Source organism: Zea mays, chromosome 1, assembly GCF_902167145.1.
Source record: "Zea mays cultivar B73 chromosome 1, Zm-B73-REFERENCE-NAM-5.0, whole genome shotgun sequence".
NCBI classification, from domain to species: domain Eukaryota; kingdom Viridiplantae; phylum Streptophyta; class Magnoliopsida; order Poales; family Poaceae; genus Zea; species Zea mays.
The window spans coordinates 274,818,025-274,836,358 of record NC_050096.1 but is presented as its reverse complement, the minus strand read 5'-3'; the positions used below and the strand labels follow the sequence as shown (position 1 = coordinate 274,836,358).

Sequence of the window (18,334 nt, the reverse complement as noted above, 5' to 3'; positions counted from 1 at the left end):
CCATCACAGCGGTGTTTCCACCTGCTGTCGTGATGGCGGTGACGTACACCTGCAGGAACTCCGACGGGTTCAACGCTCCGTCGTACTTTTCCGGCAGGCGCGGCCGGAACTTAGGAGGCCATGACGTCGCGCGGAGATGATTCGCGAGAGCGGCGCAACCCACGCCGGCCAAGGGGACACCCGTTTGGGACCGGGTGCCCATTGGTGTCTGTGGTGCAACCGCAGCGAAGCCTTGATCGAGGTTGCGACCACCAATGTTTTGGCGGCGCTTGCGTGCCCTCTCCAAAGAGACCCGGGCATCCTCTCCCGCACGCCTGCGGTCGAGTTCTGCCCGGAGGTCATTGGTCTGTGCGCCCCTTACTGAGGTCGGGCGCACAGACGCTGACGCCTCGTGTTGGCGCCGGGATGACCGTGTCCTCGATCTGGTCGAGGTAGAATGTGTCATACCGAGTAGTCGGTTGACGTCGTCCCGCCATTGCTTCATGGCCCCTAGTGAGGCCGTGGAGCTTGGAGGGTGTCGCAACAACTCCCTGGCTGCTGACAATGCTCCCGGAGTCGCCCTCGATGGAGTCTGGGACATCTGTGCAGCCGTGTGCTGCCGTGCGGCGTGCACAGCAGCAGTGCCTGGCACAGGGCGGTTGGGAACCTGTGGTGTGGAAGAAGCAGTTTCTCCTTCCACCGTGAAATCTACCAAAGTCTCGACACGGTGCTCAACGATTTGCACCATCATATTTGAGCAAGGAAACAAGCAAAAACCTAATGCCTAGCCCCCTACCTCGCGCTCCAAATGTCGGAGAGGAAATCTTCGGCCGGGTGGCGGAGTGCACCCGCCCTAAATCCTAAGATGAGGAGGGGCCTAAGCGTTTTGCTTGTTAGTTGGAAAACAGGAAGAAACACAAGAACACACAAGGATTTAGAGTGGTTCGGGCCGTCGGAGCGTAACACCCTACTCCACTGTGTGATGTATTGCTTGAAAGCTTGTATGAACTTGTGAGCGTCTGAGTGGATCTAAGATTGGGTCTGCCTTGTAACGTCGAATGTCTTCCCTTTTATAGCTGAAGGGGGGACATGCACAAAGGTACTGAGCCCCGACATGTGGGCCTAGGGACATAATGAATATAGCACTTGGAGCTACAAATGTTCGCTGCTAGGGCAATCTTCTTGTGCCCTGACATCCGAGATCTGCGTATCCTCGGCGTGTAGGGGAAGCTTCTCGTAGAAGGGGTGATGAGCATAGTACGTCGCATGGCACGGGCGCACTGTTTGACAACAGACTGGACAGGCGCGCCGTCTACAGGATGACCCTGACGCCGTCAGCCAGCGGAGTGGACATGACGCATTAAATGCTGAGAGGGCACGTCGGCCGTCAGCGTGATGGCAGACGGCGCGTCCTCTCCGCAATAAATGCAGAGGTTGCGTGGCTTTAGAGGCCATACGTCAGGCTCCGCCCGTTGGCTTATGTCACGGGCCACAAGCCACGCGGCAGCAGCGGGTTTCCTCCTGAGCGGGGAGCGCAGAGCAAGGCCTGGACACGTGCCAGCACCGGACCCTTACTTATGCCGGAGTCCTCCCCGTCCCAGGACCTTGCTGTGGTCCGGACCTTACTTGGAGGGACCTGTGGTCCACCCGAGGGACACGACATGCCTTTTTGGGAGCTGCGGACTTGTACGTATAGGGGTCCGGTGTTCCTCTATGGAGGTCCGGACCCAATGATGCATCATGAGGTGTATTATCTTTCCTTGCCACACGATGCCCTTAGACCTGCCCATGTGGTGGGGTTGGGTGCCGTTCTCCATATGGTCTGTACGTGTACAGCGTCTTCATACTGTAGAAGAGGGTACCCTGATTCAGGGTACCGACAAGGCCTATTAAACGTGCGTGGATCCGTTTTAACTCCTTCAAAATAACCCCATGACGTCATCGGTCACCTAACCAACGTCATGGCCAGTAATATGTCAGAAAATCGTTTTCGTGGCGGCGTGTGGTAAAAAACGATTTATTTCTCGAAAAATAAGGGAATTTCCTTTCCTACGTTCCAACGGCACGAAGTAGGCGTGGCTGAGTATTTTGATACCGGTGTAGGACTTGTTCCGTTATTCTTACACATGGATTAGATGGAATTGTAAAAATTTAAGAAGAAATTTGACTTGTTTGGAATTTAAACTCATCTAATCTCAATCAATCAAAATGCATTGAGAGCTAACCGAACAAAACCGTACATGTAAATAAAACGGTGAACCTGGCCGGAAGCATCGCTCATCCAGTGAAACAGCTCCCGTGGTTAACCAGCTAGGTGGTGACGTCTTATTGCATTGCATCATTGGAGGACACATCAGGGCGTAACTAATGACGCTACGTGTTCTTGAAACCGATGACAATCCGTGTATTACTTCAACGTGTATATATGCACTCGAATACAGGCATTTTTTTTTTTTTTTTTTTTTGCCGCTGTACATCCTATCTATATACCTAACTGCCAATATGTCGAGTTCTTCTGCTAGTCAAATCTGACTACCAACCTTCAGTTTTCGACAATATGTCGAGTTCTATTTTTGCAAGTGCATGGTCGACAATTATATTGCTGAACTTGGATAGTGTAAAATTTGCCTGATGGTGAAACCAAGTTGCTAAAAGTATTACCAAGTAATTCAAAAATGATTATATAGCGTGTCAAAAAAAAATATGCCAAATGCCCAAATGTTGGTCAGGCTGTGGTTACGTTGTTATGCTATAATGTTTAGTTATAGCACCTCGACAGAGTGAGAAAAACTGAAACAATTTAAGTTGGTAAGCATCTTTTTATTGTTTCAGAACTTGATACCGAATCTCTTTTCAGAAGTCGACGTTAACTGAAGTCATATCTGGTGGAACTTAGTGTCTGTTTGGTTGAGCTGTGGCTGTGAAAAAGTTACTGTAGGCTGTGAGCTGTGGAAAAAGCTGCTGTAGAGTGTAAGCTGTTAAAAAGCTAAAAACCGTTTGGTGAAAACCACTAAAGGTAGTTAAAAGTTCTTCGATATATGTTTTCACAGTTCCATCCAAAAAGCCACTAAAAGCAGGTCTAGTGGTGCTTTTAGATTTGCACTGCGAGAAAGTCGACTTTTAGAAAAAGTTGTTTCCTGGATCCAGCTATTTGGTTGGCTTTTGGTTTTTAGGGGACCAAAAGACAAAGTCAAAAGTCAAACCAAACACACCCTTATTCACGCAGCTTTTAAGTCATCGATTTGACTCGAGTCTTTATATCTTCTTAGATTTATTCTAGAATTTAACTACTCCCTCCGTCTCAAAATATCAGTTGTTCTAGCATTCATACAATACTTAATATATGTGTTTTTATATGTCTAGATTCATTATTATTTATTTAAATATACTTAATATATGTGTTTTTTTATATTATTATTTATTTGAATATAGGCATAAAATTTAAGGACTAAAACGACTAATATTTTGGGACAAAAACAGTATTACTTTAATAGTACACGATGTGCTAAGCGTATATTTATGAGTGTCAACATATATACTTTGGGAAACTGAAGAAATTAGAACCATGTATGGATTAACATCCAGTTCAGGCGGTCAGAGATTCCATAGTGACTCTGGTCTGGCGGTATGGAGAACTCTCACAAGTGACTCTACATGTAAATGTGATAATTAAGAGCTTCTCTAATAGATTTTTTATTTTTGACTCTCTATTTAACTCTTTATTTGTCTCTCCATAAATATTAAACTCTATATATAACATCTCATTTCAACACACTCTTCAACATGCAAGTTAGCTTGGCTAGCGAGAGTTGTTAGCCGAATTTGGCTAGTGAGGGAGTTAATTTAGAGAGCCAGATAACTTAAAGCATCTCCAAGAGACTAGCTAAATAACTCGTCAAGCTAAACTTTGGCTACCCAATAGCAAAATAAATCTCTAACAGACTAGCTATCTAACTCGCAAGCTATCTGACTCTCTAAATTGACTCTCTCACTAGCTAAATTTGGCTAGCCACCTAACCAAACTAGATAGATAGTCTGTTGGACTGAGATACTATATATAAAGTGTAATATTTATGAAAATGTAAATAGAGAGCAAAAAATAAAGAGTCTCTTGAGATACTCTTAGAAAGTTAAATAACTAGTCTGTTAGAGATCTATTATGCTATTATGTAGCTGAAATTTAGCTTGACAAGCTATTTAGCTAGTCTCTTGGAGATGTTATAACGTGATTATTGTCACGCATGAGTAGGGATGAAAGTAGGATGGGAAAATCCCGTACCGACCGTTATCGTATAACCGATTTTGTTAGTTTTGTCCCGATCGATTTCGAACCCGATGTAAAAACGAAAACGGGATATACAAAACGGTAAACGGAAACGGAAACAGTAGAGTGGTTTTCCCGACCGTTTAACCGGGATCCCGTTTTTAATCGGGATGATCCCGTTTTATTACCGTATTTTGTAATTCGGGATCACTTGAATATAGCCTTCTCTAAATCTCCAATTCAGACGGCACTTTGAGGCCCAGCCCATCTAAGAAAAACCTAACCTAGCACTGTCTCTCCCAGCCCCAGGCAGCTGTAACGCAACGCCGCCGCCCGTCCCTAGGCCCTAGCGGCTAGCTCGCGCGAGCGCGTCCTGCTCTGTGCTCTCAGTGCTCTGTGCTCTCTCGATCTCTCCCAGCCCCATTGCCCCAAGCTCCCAGCGTCAGCTCGCCATAAGCCAGCACGGCAGCATGGATTGGCCTTGCTTTTTACCTGGCCAGAAACCAGAAGCCAGCACGGCAGCACGGATTGACTCGCCTTGCTTTTTACTTAACTTTTTATTATTTGCTGCGTTAATCATGAGAATGTATGGGCTGCTTGCTGCATTGCTTTTTATGTTAGCCAAGAGGCTAAGAGTTATCACTTATGTTAGCCAAGAGCCTAAAACTTATCACTTATGTGCTACATTAAACTATGTGTGCTCCGGATTTATACGGCTTTTATCTATGTTTAATTAAAACTTGTGTTTATAATTTTTTATATTTGTTGTTAAGTTTTGAATATATGGTTTCATGGTGTGATTTTACTGAACAAAAATACCGGTTCCCGTCCGATTTCGGCTTTAATCTGACCGGATCGTATCGGTTTTCGATTCCCGTATTTATCCCGTTCGTTTTCGTTACCGATATATCCCGTTTTCGTTTTCGTCCCGTAAGGTAAATATGAAAATGAAAACGGTAGAGGTATTTTACCGACCATTCCCGACCGTTTTCATCCCTACGCATGAGGACGGTGTCAGCAAACCTGATTCAACAAATATCGTTAAAGCTAGCAATCCTTGATCCCTTTATTTATTGCTGAAGAATCATGCCCTCATCTTCCTATTGTTTCATGTTAGTCCCTAGTAGATTAGATTACTAAACTGTGCAAGAAAGAGCTTTCCACATGTGTACAAATGTACAATCCTACGGCTATGTGATCAATCTAATGCCTAACCGGCGCAGTCAGTTCAGGCTCCGGCCACCAGTCGCCGGAGCGCGTCTTTGGAGGCGGCGACGTCTCTTCTAGCGACGAACGGGTGCGCGAGAAGCTGTGCCACGGACGCCCGCTTGGTGTAGTCCTTCTGCAGGCAAGCGGCGACGAACGCACGGAGCTCCGGCGACGCCGCGCCGTCCGGCATCGACGGCAGCTCGCCGAAGCAGATGGCGCACATGAGCGCCGCCCAGCTGGGCTTCTGGCCGGCGGGGAGCAGCGGGTACCGGCCCATGAAAAGCTCCAGAACGGTCACGCCTAGGCCCCACACGTCGGCGGAGCGGGGGTCGGCGTGGCCGTGGCGCTCCGTGTCGAACCGCTCGGGGCTCATGTACGCGGCGGTACCCTCGTAGGCGACCGCGTCGCAGCGGTCGCCGGCGCGCGGGAGGACCCTGGCGATGCCGAGGTCGGCGATCTTGACGTCCCCGGCGGCGCCGACGAGGACGTTCGCCGGCTTGACGTCGCGGTGGACGACGCGGCGGCCGTGGAGGTGCGCCAGGCCGGACAGCGCCTGCGCGGCGACCTCGGCGAGCGCGGCCTCAGGGAACGCCCCGCGCCGGGCCGCGACGGCGTCCAGCGAGCCGCCGCCGTCCACGAGCTCCAGCAGGAGCGCGACGTCGCCGGGCGCCGCCGCGGGGGCGAGGAGCACGGAGTGGCACCGCACGACGTGCGGCGAGCTGCCGGCGCGCCGCAGGGCGTCCACCTCGGCCGCGGGGTCGCCGCGGTGCAGCACCTTGAGCGCGTACAGCGCCGACGTCCGGCGGTGCGCGACCTTGTACACCGTGCCCCCGTTCCCGCGCCCCAGCACCGCGAGCCTGTCGAACTCCGAGAGCCGGAACTCGCCGCTGGCCCGCGGCGCGGACGCCGAGGCCGCTGCCGGCGGGTTGGGGTGCCGGAAGGCGCACGAGGGGACGTCGAGCGAGATGTGCAGCTGCGGAAGCCTCCTCTCTCTGACAGTCAGAGCCATTTGCACGTTAACCAGGAGTAGCTTGAGATGGGGAAAGGGAGGGATTTTGCATCAGGTATGGTCGGCTTATATACCCAAATGTTCGATTAATTTAGCATCTGAGCTGACTGTGCTAGAGAGTGACAGGCAAGGGCCAGTAATTTTGTTTCTTTCCATTTCTTTTACTCCAAGATTTTTACTTGGCAAACGATGGCGATCTTTCGGCTCGGTGCAAGCACTGCCTTGCAGTAGGCGTCAAGAAAGTTGGAACGGGCGTATCTCCGAACACCTTGGGCTCTCTAGCCTGAGATGGATCGTGGACGGAGACAGCATGGTGTGACCTGCGGCTCGCAATCTCGACGGCTCCGCCGGCTGCGTAGTATCATTTCTAAACGAGCGGGAGACCAGCCGAGTACAAGTAAATCCCCTGGATAATCTTCAGCGGTTACACGGTAAGTAATTAGCGTTGCAGCACGCTTTCGCTTATTTTTCCTACGAAATTAATTACAATTTGGATTAGCATGATCAAAGGAGTACTATCCAGCCAGACCGGTCCTAATTCAACAGAGGAGTCACCAAAGCAAAGCACTCCGTTCGTGAATGAGCGCAGCTCGATTTGTTAATGGCGCTGCGTGCGCCGTGTGTGCCCCATCAGTCGCGACCTAGACGGGCAGACGGTTACGCCCTAGGCCGTCATCTAATTTCTCTTTAGTTTTGTAATTTTTAGTCTCTTTATTTTATTTTATTTTAGTCTCTAAATTACTAAATACGGAAACTAAAATAGATTTTAATTTCTATATTTAACAATTTAGAGACTAAAATAAAATAAAATAGAGACTAAAAGTTAGTCCATATAAACCTTTTTGAAACCATCTGTCTACGTATACGTATATGTACACGCTTTAACACCCATCGACGCTAAAAAGTAGAGTGCAAACTAATAACAGATCACTACATATGTGTCGGAGGCATCATCTAGCATTGGGGAAAAAAGGTTAGCCCAAAACATAAGGACTCGTGTTTAATTGAATACATAAGTAAACCTGTTCCAACATAACTTGGAACAACTAGCTAGGGAGAACTTTCCAATATCCAATTTCATGTGTTGGAAATTATTAGATTTACTACATTTACTTTACAATAAATTTCAGAATAAATCTTAAAAGCTCACTCATGTACGGTGAGAGTAGAAGTGGTGAGTTTTAGGCCGCGTTTGGTTTAGTTTTTGGTGGGCTTCTGGCGGCCAGAAGCTGGAAGCCCAACCAAACGCCTAGCTTTTGGTCCGGCTTGTGGTGAACGCGCGGCGGCCCGCAGGGGCTCTAGCACAGGCCGCCAGAATCGATCGACTGGCCGTGTCGTGCAGAAGTTAAACGACTTCTCAGCTTTAAAGATGTTTAAACTTCACTGTTTTAGTGTGTGTGTATATATATATATGACAGGTATAACGGGAGCTCTGGGCTTCCAATAGTTAAAGGAAGCCCAGGCCGACCACCCCTGCAAACTGGTTCAACCAGCGCGCCCAACCAGGTTGTCGGGTGCGCCACCTACCCCACGTCTGTTAGCAAAAAAAAAACAAAGAAAGGAATGCATGAGTCAAACACGATCTAATGCATGCGCATAAATTTAGGAAAGATATGTGCGACAGTTTCTATTTTTAAATCCTTTATTTCTTCCATAAATTTAGGATCGTTGCAACAGTCATGCAGCTAGACGCGTAAGGACCATTTTATGATATATAACGAGACTAAATATGCTACACTGTATAAATAATTATGTAATTCGATATACTACGTAAAAATCTATTACCAGCTGCATGCACACGAATTTATGATGAAAATAATGTGCAATGAAAGGAAATGAATTACACGCATAGAAACAAAAAATCGTATTTAATATTTTATTTCCTTCGTAAATATAAGATCCCTCCAACAGCCATGCAGCTAAACACATTAAATCTAGTTTATGATATATACTGATACAAATTATACTACATGGTGTAGGTATTTATGCAATTCGTTACACTGCGTAAAAAATCTGGCATGTTGTTCACTGGTGGACGCACATCTGGGTTGGAGCGTAATAACCTTAAGTTTTGAGCATAAAATCCCTCAATTATAATCGTATATACCGAGCCAATGTTAGAGGTTGATAGCTCTAGTAGGTTGTTATTACGATCCTATTTTTATGGCAGATCTGAAAAACATGGCAGCTGCATGCGGTTATACAGATCCAAAAATTATGGCAAAATGCATGTATGAGTTAAACACGTTCCCTTGCATGCGCGTAAATTTAGGAAAGATATGTGTGACGGTTTCTATTTTAAATGCTTTATTTCCTCCATAAATTTAGGATCGCTGCAACAACAATGCAGCTAGACTCGTAATTATTATTTTATGATATATAATGATACTAAATATGCTACACTGTGTAGATAATTATGTAATTGGGTATACTGCGTAAAAATATGTTACCAGCTACATGCACATGAATTTATAATGGAAAGAATATGCAATAAAAGGAAATGAATTGCATGCATAGAAACAAAAAATCACATTTAATGTTTTATTTCCTTCATAAATATAGGATCCCTCTAACAGTCATGCAGCTAAACGCATTAGAACTAGTTTATGATGTATATTGAAACAAATTATACGACACGGTGTAGGTATTTATGCAATTCCTTACACTGCGTAAAAAAACTGGCATGTTGTTCACTGGTGGACGTATATCCGGGTGAAGCGTAAAAACCTTAAGTTTTGAGCATAAAATCCCTCAATTATAAGCGTAAATACCGAGTCAATAAGAGGTTGATAGCTCTAATAGGTTGTTATTACGATCCTATTTTTATGACATATCCTAAAAACATGGCAGCCGCATGCATGCGGTTTCTATTTTTATACAGATCCAAAAATTATGGCAAAATCGTGAGAGTTTCCATTGCATGCACGCAAATTACGAACAACATAAAATAAGGAATTGCATTTCCAATGTGCATGCAGTAAACTAATATACGAACTCCGTGTTCAAGCATAAAATCGTACAGTTTTTAGCGTAAATAGTACATGTGGTAGGCATAAAACACAATAATCGAAAAGAAAACTACGCCGAATCGAAGGATGTCACGCGTGATCATCGCTGCGCGCATCTCGCGCCTTCCGTGACGTCGCTCGCTCGAACATCGCGTCTCATGCGTCGTCGTCGCTACTCGCACGTCGACGGGCGTCGCTTGCTCGCCGGCCTTGGAAGTGCCGCCTCCTCGGAGCTTCTGGGATGCCGCCGCTTGCCCGCACAAGGGCCCCGCTGTGGATCGAGGAACCTCCGCCACCGCGCGTCGAGGTAATGGAGTTGCGGCCATCGGCTTGGGAACCGCCGCCACCGCACAAGGGCGCTGTCGCCGCTCGCCCTCTGGATCGGGGGCCGCCACCGCCGCCCTGGGAACCGCCGCCACCGCACAAGGGCGCTGTCACCGCTCACCCTCTGGATCGGGGGCCGCCATCGCCGGCCTAGGAACCACCGCCACCGCATGTCGAGGTTGGGGAGCCGCGGCCATCGCCGCGCGCACTATCGGGCAACCACCGTCGCTAATGAATCGAGATGGGCGTGAAAAACTGATCCCTAGCACTATGGATTTTCTTTTATAGACGTCTGGACCTGGTCCGGCTCGACCAGATTGCACTGTCTGGCCTGGGCTTCCTTTAGTTATTGGAAGCCCAGGGCTCCTAATATACTATATATATATATATCAATACGTCCACTTTAATTGCCTTTTAATTAAGTCTAGGATATTAGGAAGGTTTAACTCATGTTTGGAACAGTATATCCATGCGCGGCTGCCATTGCTGTTGTTAAGTGTACCTTTAATCCTCATGTTCAGATGTTAACAATACGATAATTTTAACATTTAAGCATATAGACTTGAGACACTGATATTTAATAATCCGATCTGTATTTATCTATTTTCTTTTTTAATCAAAATCTACAATCTCATAATCTGCGTATCCAAACACTTAGATTTTACCGACCAGCTTCTGTCCACAGCAGTCGAACCAAACACCTAGATTCTAACCACCAGCTTCTTCCCACAGCCAGCTTTTCCCCACAACCAGCTTTTCAAAAAAGCTCTTCAGAAAAAAGCCGAACCAAACAGGCCCTTAGTCTCACATGGAAGTGAAATGGGATAAAGTCGACTTAAATAACTTGTATCTTGTTATTCCGGGAAAGGAAGTAAGAGAGAGGAAGCTAAAGTCGCACACATGTTTCGCATTTTTCCATGTGACTTGTGACCGTGGTGACTGGCATCAATTTTGTTTATATCTCTTACTGTTTTCTATAATAATCCGACTTTGCCTTCCGCGACAATTTTGAACTAAATTGATCATATGGTAGGGATTATAACCGAGTCAGTTTCTCACTTTTTGCACGTGGAGTCTAATCCCCTATATAATAAAGAGGGCATTTTCCCTAAAAGCTAAGAGAAACCATCAATCTATTGCCAATTAGAGTTTTAGACAAGGGAATCTTCGGTATTGCATGATCTTAGACTTCTCCCTCCCTGACTCTGGCATGACAATAACAGCAAGGAGACACTATCTCTAAAGCCTAACCCTGCTGAAGAGCCTGCACGGATTGAAGCAAATCAAATCAGATTTTGAAAGGGAAAGAACCTTCCGGCGGATTGTCCACGACACCTCGGTGCACCTCGGACAGGAACTATGCAAACTTCAGATCTTCAACTACGGACTGTCCGAAGGAGTGAAGAGTATCGTCCAATACCAAGCGTGGACCATCCGGTCCTTAGGCGTGGACCGTCCGCTTATTGAAAAACCAGAAAAACCCGATAGTGCCGGGTTCGGTAAAATCCATTTTTAGCGTTCTCGCGGACCGTCCGGGGTGCATGGCTGGACTGTCCATGACTGCTTTATCTGACATCTAACGACGCGTTTAATGCACTTATAGCCGTTACTGTTGACCGTTGTGTTTCTAGCCGTTGACGTGTAGGGGCGGATCGTCTAGCCCAGAGGCACGCACCGTCTGCAAGTGGCATAAACTTGGCAAGGACTATATGGTGGTTTAGGGCTATAAATTCAACTCTAACCACCTCCATTCAAGGCAATCCAAGCATCCAACTCCCACATTCATTGCAAAGAGCTAAAGTTCACTCCAAAGCCTCACACAAACATCAAAGATCCTCCAAATGCAACAAATGTGATTGTGTTCATTAGTGATTAAGTGCCTTGTGAGAGATTCTAGAGAGTGTGAGCTAGTGTTTCATTTATCGCTCTTTGTTGCTTGGTTTCTTGATCGTGCTTTTTCATCTACGTCTAAACTCTCAAGTGACTTGTTGAGAGCACCTAGAGGGGGGTGAATAGGTGATCCTGTAAAATTCAACACTAAATTCCACAAACTTTACTATAAAGATGTTAGTGCAAGTTAATCAAGTCTGTGAGCTCTTGCGAACACAGACAATCAATGAGAAGGCAATCACAAGAGACATGCGATTTTATCCCATGGTTCGACCAAGTAGCACTTGCCTACTTCCACGTTGTGGCGTCCCAATGGATGAGGGTTGCACTCAACCCCTTTCAAGTGATCCAATGATCAACTTGAATACCACGGTGTTCTTTTCTTAGTCTTTGTAACGCCCCGAATTTTGCAGTTGATTTTTTTTCTTTTCTTTACTCGCCAAAATTCGGGCGTTACCTTTTCTTTTTCTTTTTCCCTTCGCTAAACCTTGACCTTTTCCAAAGTTCTAGCGGGATTCGGTTTGGATTTCCCGTGTAAGAAAAACCCTAAATACTTTATGTTGTTTGATGCACCATGCCGAACCTTGCATTTCTTTTGATTGCTTTGAAAGTGCAAATGCATTCATGTAGGAAGATCGGATTTCGAAAATAAGGAGAAGATCTTTTCTTTCTTTTTCTCTCTCTTTCTCTCTCCTCTTTTTCTCTCTCCCGCGCCGTGGGCCGACCCCGGCCGGCCCAGCCGCCCCTGGCGCCCCCCCCCTTGGGCCCAATTGGCCCATGCCGCCCCCTGTCGGTGTTTTGGGTCCGACCGCACACCCGGGGTTGCCCCTCAAGGTGTTTTTAGGAGTAGGACGGTGTCGACGACTGTAGCAAAATGGTTCGTGCCGATCGCACGAGGGACAATGGACAAGATTTACAGGTTCGGGCCGCTTAGAAGTGCGTAATACCCTACGTCCTGGTGAGTATATGAGTGTGGTTACAAGAGGATTCTCTGGGTAGAGGGCGCAGAGAGTTTTTGTGGGTGGCTAAGTAGAGCAGAGTCGATCGTTCTGAAGGGGTGCCCCCTAGGCCTTATATACTCGACCGTGGAGCAGTACATGTGATATGATAACAACAAGTAGCTAAAAGATAGTGAACCTCTTTGAGTTTATCCCTACGTAACCCTTGCCGACTTATCCTCGCATGGCTGCGCTGCATGGGGCTTCAGCGCGGGAAAGTCGGGTCTTTGTTGTGATTCATTCGTTCGACGTTGTGGGCCGTCCGGGTCTCACGTCTTCTCTTCTTTGTTGGTGGTCTTTCCCTAGGCCCACGAAAGAATGACCTTACGAATTATTGGGCCCTCGGGCCTTTCGTGAGGCCTATTACTTCTTTAGTGGACCCAGGGGATATCTATCCCCCACAAGCCCCCGATCTTTGGGTTGATTTAGAGGTAATCGACCCAAAGATCCAAGGTCCAAAAAATGACTTCCTGCTGTTTTCTTTGACTCTGATCGCTCGTCCGACCAAAGTTTGGTTTTGTGCTTGTGCCTTAGAGGTCGGCATTTTTGGATTGTAAGACCCTGGATTTTATTGGGTGCACCGGAGGTGCACCCAATGGGTGTAGCCCCCGACCTTTGAGTAGATTTTAGAAGATAATCTACTCGAAGGTCTTCTTCCAAAGGTTATCTCCATTCGCGCTCCTGCATCTCGGTTGAGGATTAATCTTTTCAATCTTGCTCTACGCCTTAGAAGTCGGCGCTATGTCGGTTTAGAACAATATTCCATGGGGTGCACCAGAGGTGCACCCAATGGGTGTAGCCCCCGACCTTCAAATGGATTTTTTAAGGATAATCCATTCGAAGGTCTTTCTTTCGCTTGTGGAAACTGGCATGAGGCTATTTTGCATTATGCTTTGGAGGTCAGCATTATGTCATCAATATTTTGCTGCCCAGGTCAGCGTATATTTTGTCTTTAGCAGCCGAGTTTGCAATCCGTCCATATCTTGCTAGGTAGTGCAACTTATTTGCTTCTGCGATTTGATTGGACGTTTGACGGACGTTCTCTGTCTAGTCTTCACGTCGCTTCTGTCGGCCATATCTTGTACTTTGCTGGTTATATTTGGCTTTCCTCTGATCCTTACTGATATCTCGTTTTTGTCTTGAGGTATTCACTGCATGCCCTGCACGGATGTGACCGTTTGAAAAATATACTGATAATTCCTGGGCGTCCCCCCCCAATGGGTGTGGGCAAGGGACGGCTTGGTACGCTGAGTGTTTTAGCCGGTTGCCTCTGAGTAGTAATGCGATGGGACGGCTAGTGTAATCATATCCTTTGCGCTGTTGACTGGAGTCCCAATGGGTGTAGAGTTGCATGAAACGGCGTCCGCCGTCTGACGTGTCTTCGGGTGGGTGGAAGTGCTTATTGAATGCCTTGCGACTGTTCAGTGACCGCGGTTAGAAGTGAGCGGTTGCCTTTCCCTTCTATAAATAACCCCTTTGCTTCTCTGGTTTCTTCACATCTCTTCGCTGCTCCTTACTGCCTCTTCCCTTTCTTCTCTCCCAAAACTTTAACCATGGGCAAGAACAACAAGCGCAAGCGTGAGCCGACTCCTCCATCGGAGGAGTTTGGTGACTCAGAATACTCGGAGGAGGAGTTCTCCTCCGAGCCCGAGGGGTCTCCGGCTCCCGTCTCTCCCCCGGCGTCGTCCGATGACTCGGACGACTCCCAAGGGATAGCAGCGGAGGTCTGGACATATATCCGGGCCGTCGAGCGCGCCGGGCTCGAAGGCTCGGATGAGTCGGAGTACTCCTCGGATGAGGAGGACTCGGACGGTGGCGACGAGGGTGAAGACGACGACGACGACGACGGCGACGGCAGTGGCAGGGGCGGCGGCGACGGCAGCAGGGACAGCACCAAGGGCAGCAGCAGGGGCAGCACCAAGGGCGGCGGCGGCGGCAGGGGCAGGGGCAGGGCCAGTGGCTAGACGCCACTGGTCTTCTTAGATATTAGTATAGTTTAGTATAGCTAGAATAATGTAGTAGTAATTAGTGTAATTTAGTAGTAGTAGTAATGTAGAGTAGTATATTGTAGTTTAGTAGTAGTAGTAATGTAGTGTAGAATTAGGGAAGTACCAACTCGTAAAGAGTTGGTTTGTAACTCGTCAACTTCCTTTTAATGAAGATTGTCGCTTATCCCCTCTTTTTGATGACTTGTCACTGCTTTTGCTGAATGTTGAACCGATTCTTTTGATATAGCAAAAAAACAGCGCCGAGCGATGCGAAGATTGACATCAGCGTTTTTTAGAAGTAACACTGAGCAATCGAACACAAGACCAGCGTTTTAGAGGCAATGTCGAATGATAGAAGGTCGGCATCGGCATTTTAGAAGTAATGCCAAGCGACAAAATACGGGGCTGATATTTTAGAAATAACGCCGAGTGATTAAATGTCGGCATCAGCATTTTAGAAGTAATGCTGAGTGTTTGGACACGTGGTCGGCGTTTTAGAGGCAACACCGAGTGATTGAAGGTCGGCATCGGCATTTTAGAAGTAATGCCGAGCGATTGAACACGTGGTCGGCGTTTTAGATGCAGCGCCGAGTGATTGAAGGTCGGCGTCGGCATTTTAGAAGTAATGCCGAGCTATTGAACACGTGGTCGGCGTTTTAGAGGCAACGCCGAGTGATTGAAGGTCGGCGTCGGCATTTTAGAAGTAATGCCGAGCGATCGAACACGTGGTCGGCGTTTTAGAGGCAGCGCCGAGTGATTGAAGGTCGGCGTCGGCATTTTAGAAGTGATGCCGAGCTATTGAACACGTGGTCGGCGTTTTAGAGGCAACGCCGAGTGATTGAAGGTCGGCGTCGGCATTTTAGAAGTAATGTCGAGCGATCGAACACGTGGTCGGCGTTTTTAGAGGCAGCGCCGAGTGATTGAAGGTCGGCGTCGGTATTTTAGAAGTAATGCCGAGCGATCGAACACGTGGTCGGCGTTTTAGAGGCAGCGCCGAGTGATAGCCAGCTTCTCAAGTTACTTTGAGGAAAATGGCCGAGTGATGAGGTGGCACATCAGCTTTCTTGGAAATAACTGTTAGATATCCACGTGGCATGCCGGGATTTCGGAGATGACCGCTGGGTGATGACTGGGCACTTTTGAAAAGGTATCTGGCTCAAGAATATCCCTTAAGAGTCGCGCTTTTAGCCGCCTTTGCTTTATGTGCCCTAGTTCTTGCATTTCCGCATCTGAGTCTTCTCCGCCACTCGCCTCCTGCTTTGTTTCGCCAGCGAGAAACAAAATGGCGCCCAAGAGGAAAACCGCGAACTCGTCTGCTGCAGTGATCCCCGCCATCGACCCCAACAGTCAGTTACCTTTCGCAGGTAACCATATGTCTGTGATTTCTGAAGCTGAGCTTCTCCGCCTTGTTTCCATCGGGGTTCTCCCTCCACGGGAACTCTGTTCTTGGCGTTCTTGCCACGGGACCACTGTCCCAACTGAAGATACCCACGAGTCAGTGGTTTACACTCCTTTCCTTCTTCGCGGCCTCGGCCTTCCCATATCTCCTTTTTTCCGTGGTATCCTTGATTTTTATCACATCAACCTGACTCACTTGAACCCTAACTCCATTCTCCAAATCTCTATTTTCGTTCACCTTTGTGAAGCTTATCTTGGCGTGCTGCCGCATTTTGGCTTGTGGAAGTATCTGTATCACTGCCGTCCTGGGATGGCCGGGGGGCAACATCAATTGGTCGGAGGTGCCAGTTTAGAGATGCGCCGGGGCGGAAGACCGAGTATCTCGAGATACCCCTCAAAGACAGCATTAAAGGTTGGCGTCTGGAGTGGTTTATAATGGATAATTATGGAAATTCTCTCCCTTCCCGCTCAGGGAGACAGGCAGACGTTCGTACTCCGAGTTGGACTGAATCTCCCACGGACCAAGAAGTAGCCGAGGCGGGCGTGTTGCTTACTGAAGTTGGACTACTGAAGGAAAGAGGTCTGACTGTCGAAGCTGTGGTCACAGATTTTGTTTTCAAAAACATTCAGCCGTTGAAAGACAGGGCCTATCCGGCGTATATTTACCGAGGGCTGGCCGACTCAACCCGAGTTACTAATAGGAGAATTCCTTCTGTTGATTTGGTGAGCCGACTCGAAATGATCCTCAGGGGTAAAGTTTCAAACGTTGGAGCTCCAGTGGCATACTCGGCTTGGAACCTACCTTCTTCCCAAGCCTTCACTCTTTTTGTGTCCAATCCACCCGTGACAGATAGCAATTTGGGTCCTAGAGTGCGACCTTCTGCTGAAGAGGTCCGTTCCTTAGTTGCTTCGCTCGGGGAGATACCTGATGATGAACGGCAGATTTATTTTGAAGTGCCCCTGAACCCTAGTGATGCAGACATAAATGATATGCTCGATCTGCTAGCTGAGGATTCATCTGATACTGCTCCTGATGGTACATTGGCAGTGGTGCCTCTTCCAGAGGTTGATGCGACCTTGGACGTCTCGAAATCTGTCAGTACTCACCCGAGGCGCCCTAGCCGAACCAGTCAGCCCGAGCCTTCTGCTGATGAGCAGAAGAAGAAAAGGAGACGCCTCCGGCGAGTGTCCAGCTTTGACGAGGATACCAGCACCTTAGCTCCTGCTATCGAAGAAATGACTGCAACTGGCCTAGCTGACATTGATCCCAATGGGTGTGCTCTGCCTGCTGCTGACCCCAATGAGGGTGCTGTTTGTGCTGTTGCCGTGGAAGATGAGGAGGAAGAGAATGAAACTCCATTGACTCGGAAAAACAGTCGGCAGTTCGTCGCTAGCGGCGGTAGTAGTGGGGTTCCTTCTCCTGCCTTGTCTGCTCTTATTGGTCTGCAAGAACTGTCCATGGCCAATTTTGATCAAGCTCTAGAGGATATGGTCCCTGAGAACTTGTTGTTGGAACCTGCAGACGTTGATGCAACAGAAACTTGTGCGGCCGTGCCAGATGCTGGGTTGAGGTCGTCCCGTGCCTCGTCGACCTTAGAGCACGATCTCGAGGGCCGGGATGATGACTTGGATCGTCCTGATCCTGCGGAGGTAGCTGAAGGCCCGTCGACCTTAGAGGTGGTCACGGCAGAGAGCTTGGATCCTTTGAATAGTGCTGACATGTGCCCAGCCCCCGAGGGTGTCGCCGGGGAGGACTCAGCTCAGGTGAGGAGCGTAGGCCACTACCCAGCCCCCGAGGGTGTTGCCGGGGGTAACCCGGCTCAAGTGGGCAGTGCCAACCTTGACCCAGCCCCCGAGGGTGTCCGAGCGAGGTCTCCCTCCTGCACTTCCATGGATGTTCATGTGGGTTCACCTCCACACTCTGGTGGCATGATGGTGGCTCAAACTCCGGATCAGGGGGTCGCTTTGGAGGGCAGCATCCCCACTGGTCTGGCGTTAAGCTCTGCTGAATGTACTGAGCTCGTTCCTGCTGGTCTACTGCAAACTGCTTCGGGTGGTGGTCTGACACCTGATTATCAGCTGATTTCTCCTGACTTGGGGATCCCTTCGTTCTTTTCCAACCTCCAGGTGCTGTGCTGTGCTTTAGTTTGATCTTTATGTTGCATGAATTGCTGTCATTATGCTCATCTGTTCTTCTCGTCAGGCTTTGGTGAATGGATTGGCCAGTCAACTGAAATCGCAGGGTGCTTCCATCCCGGAGGTGGCTT

The 18,334-nt window shown here is 48.1% G+C and overlaps 1 protein-coding gene across 1 annotated transcript; it reads right to left on the bottom strand.

The window, feature by feature from the left end:
- Window positions 1–5,291: 5,291 nt before the first annotated feature.
- On the bottom strand, window positions 5,292–6,539 carry LOC103643903 (mitogen-activated protein kinase kinase 9). The gene has a single exon (XM_008667076.4). It carries the CDS (start codon window positions 6,459–6,461, stop codon window positions 5,472–5,474), a length of 990 nt encoding a protein of 329 aa, XP_008665298.1. The 5' UTR covers window positions 6,462–6,539; the 3' UTR covers window positions 5,292–5,471.
- Between the last annotated feature and the right edge of the window lie 11,795 nt (window positions 6,540–18,334).

Bases quoted from the DNA above. Each gene is read 5' to 3' on its own strand.
- LOC103643903 (XM_008667076.4), bottom strand. From the start codon at position 6,461: ATGGCTCTGACTGTCAGAGAGAGGAGGCTTCCGCAGCTGCACATCTCG.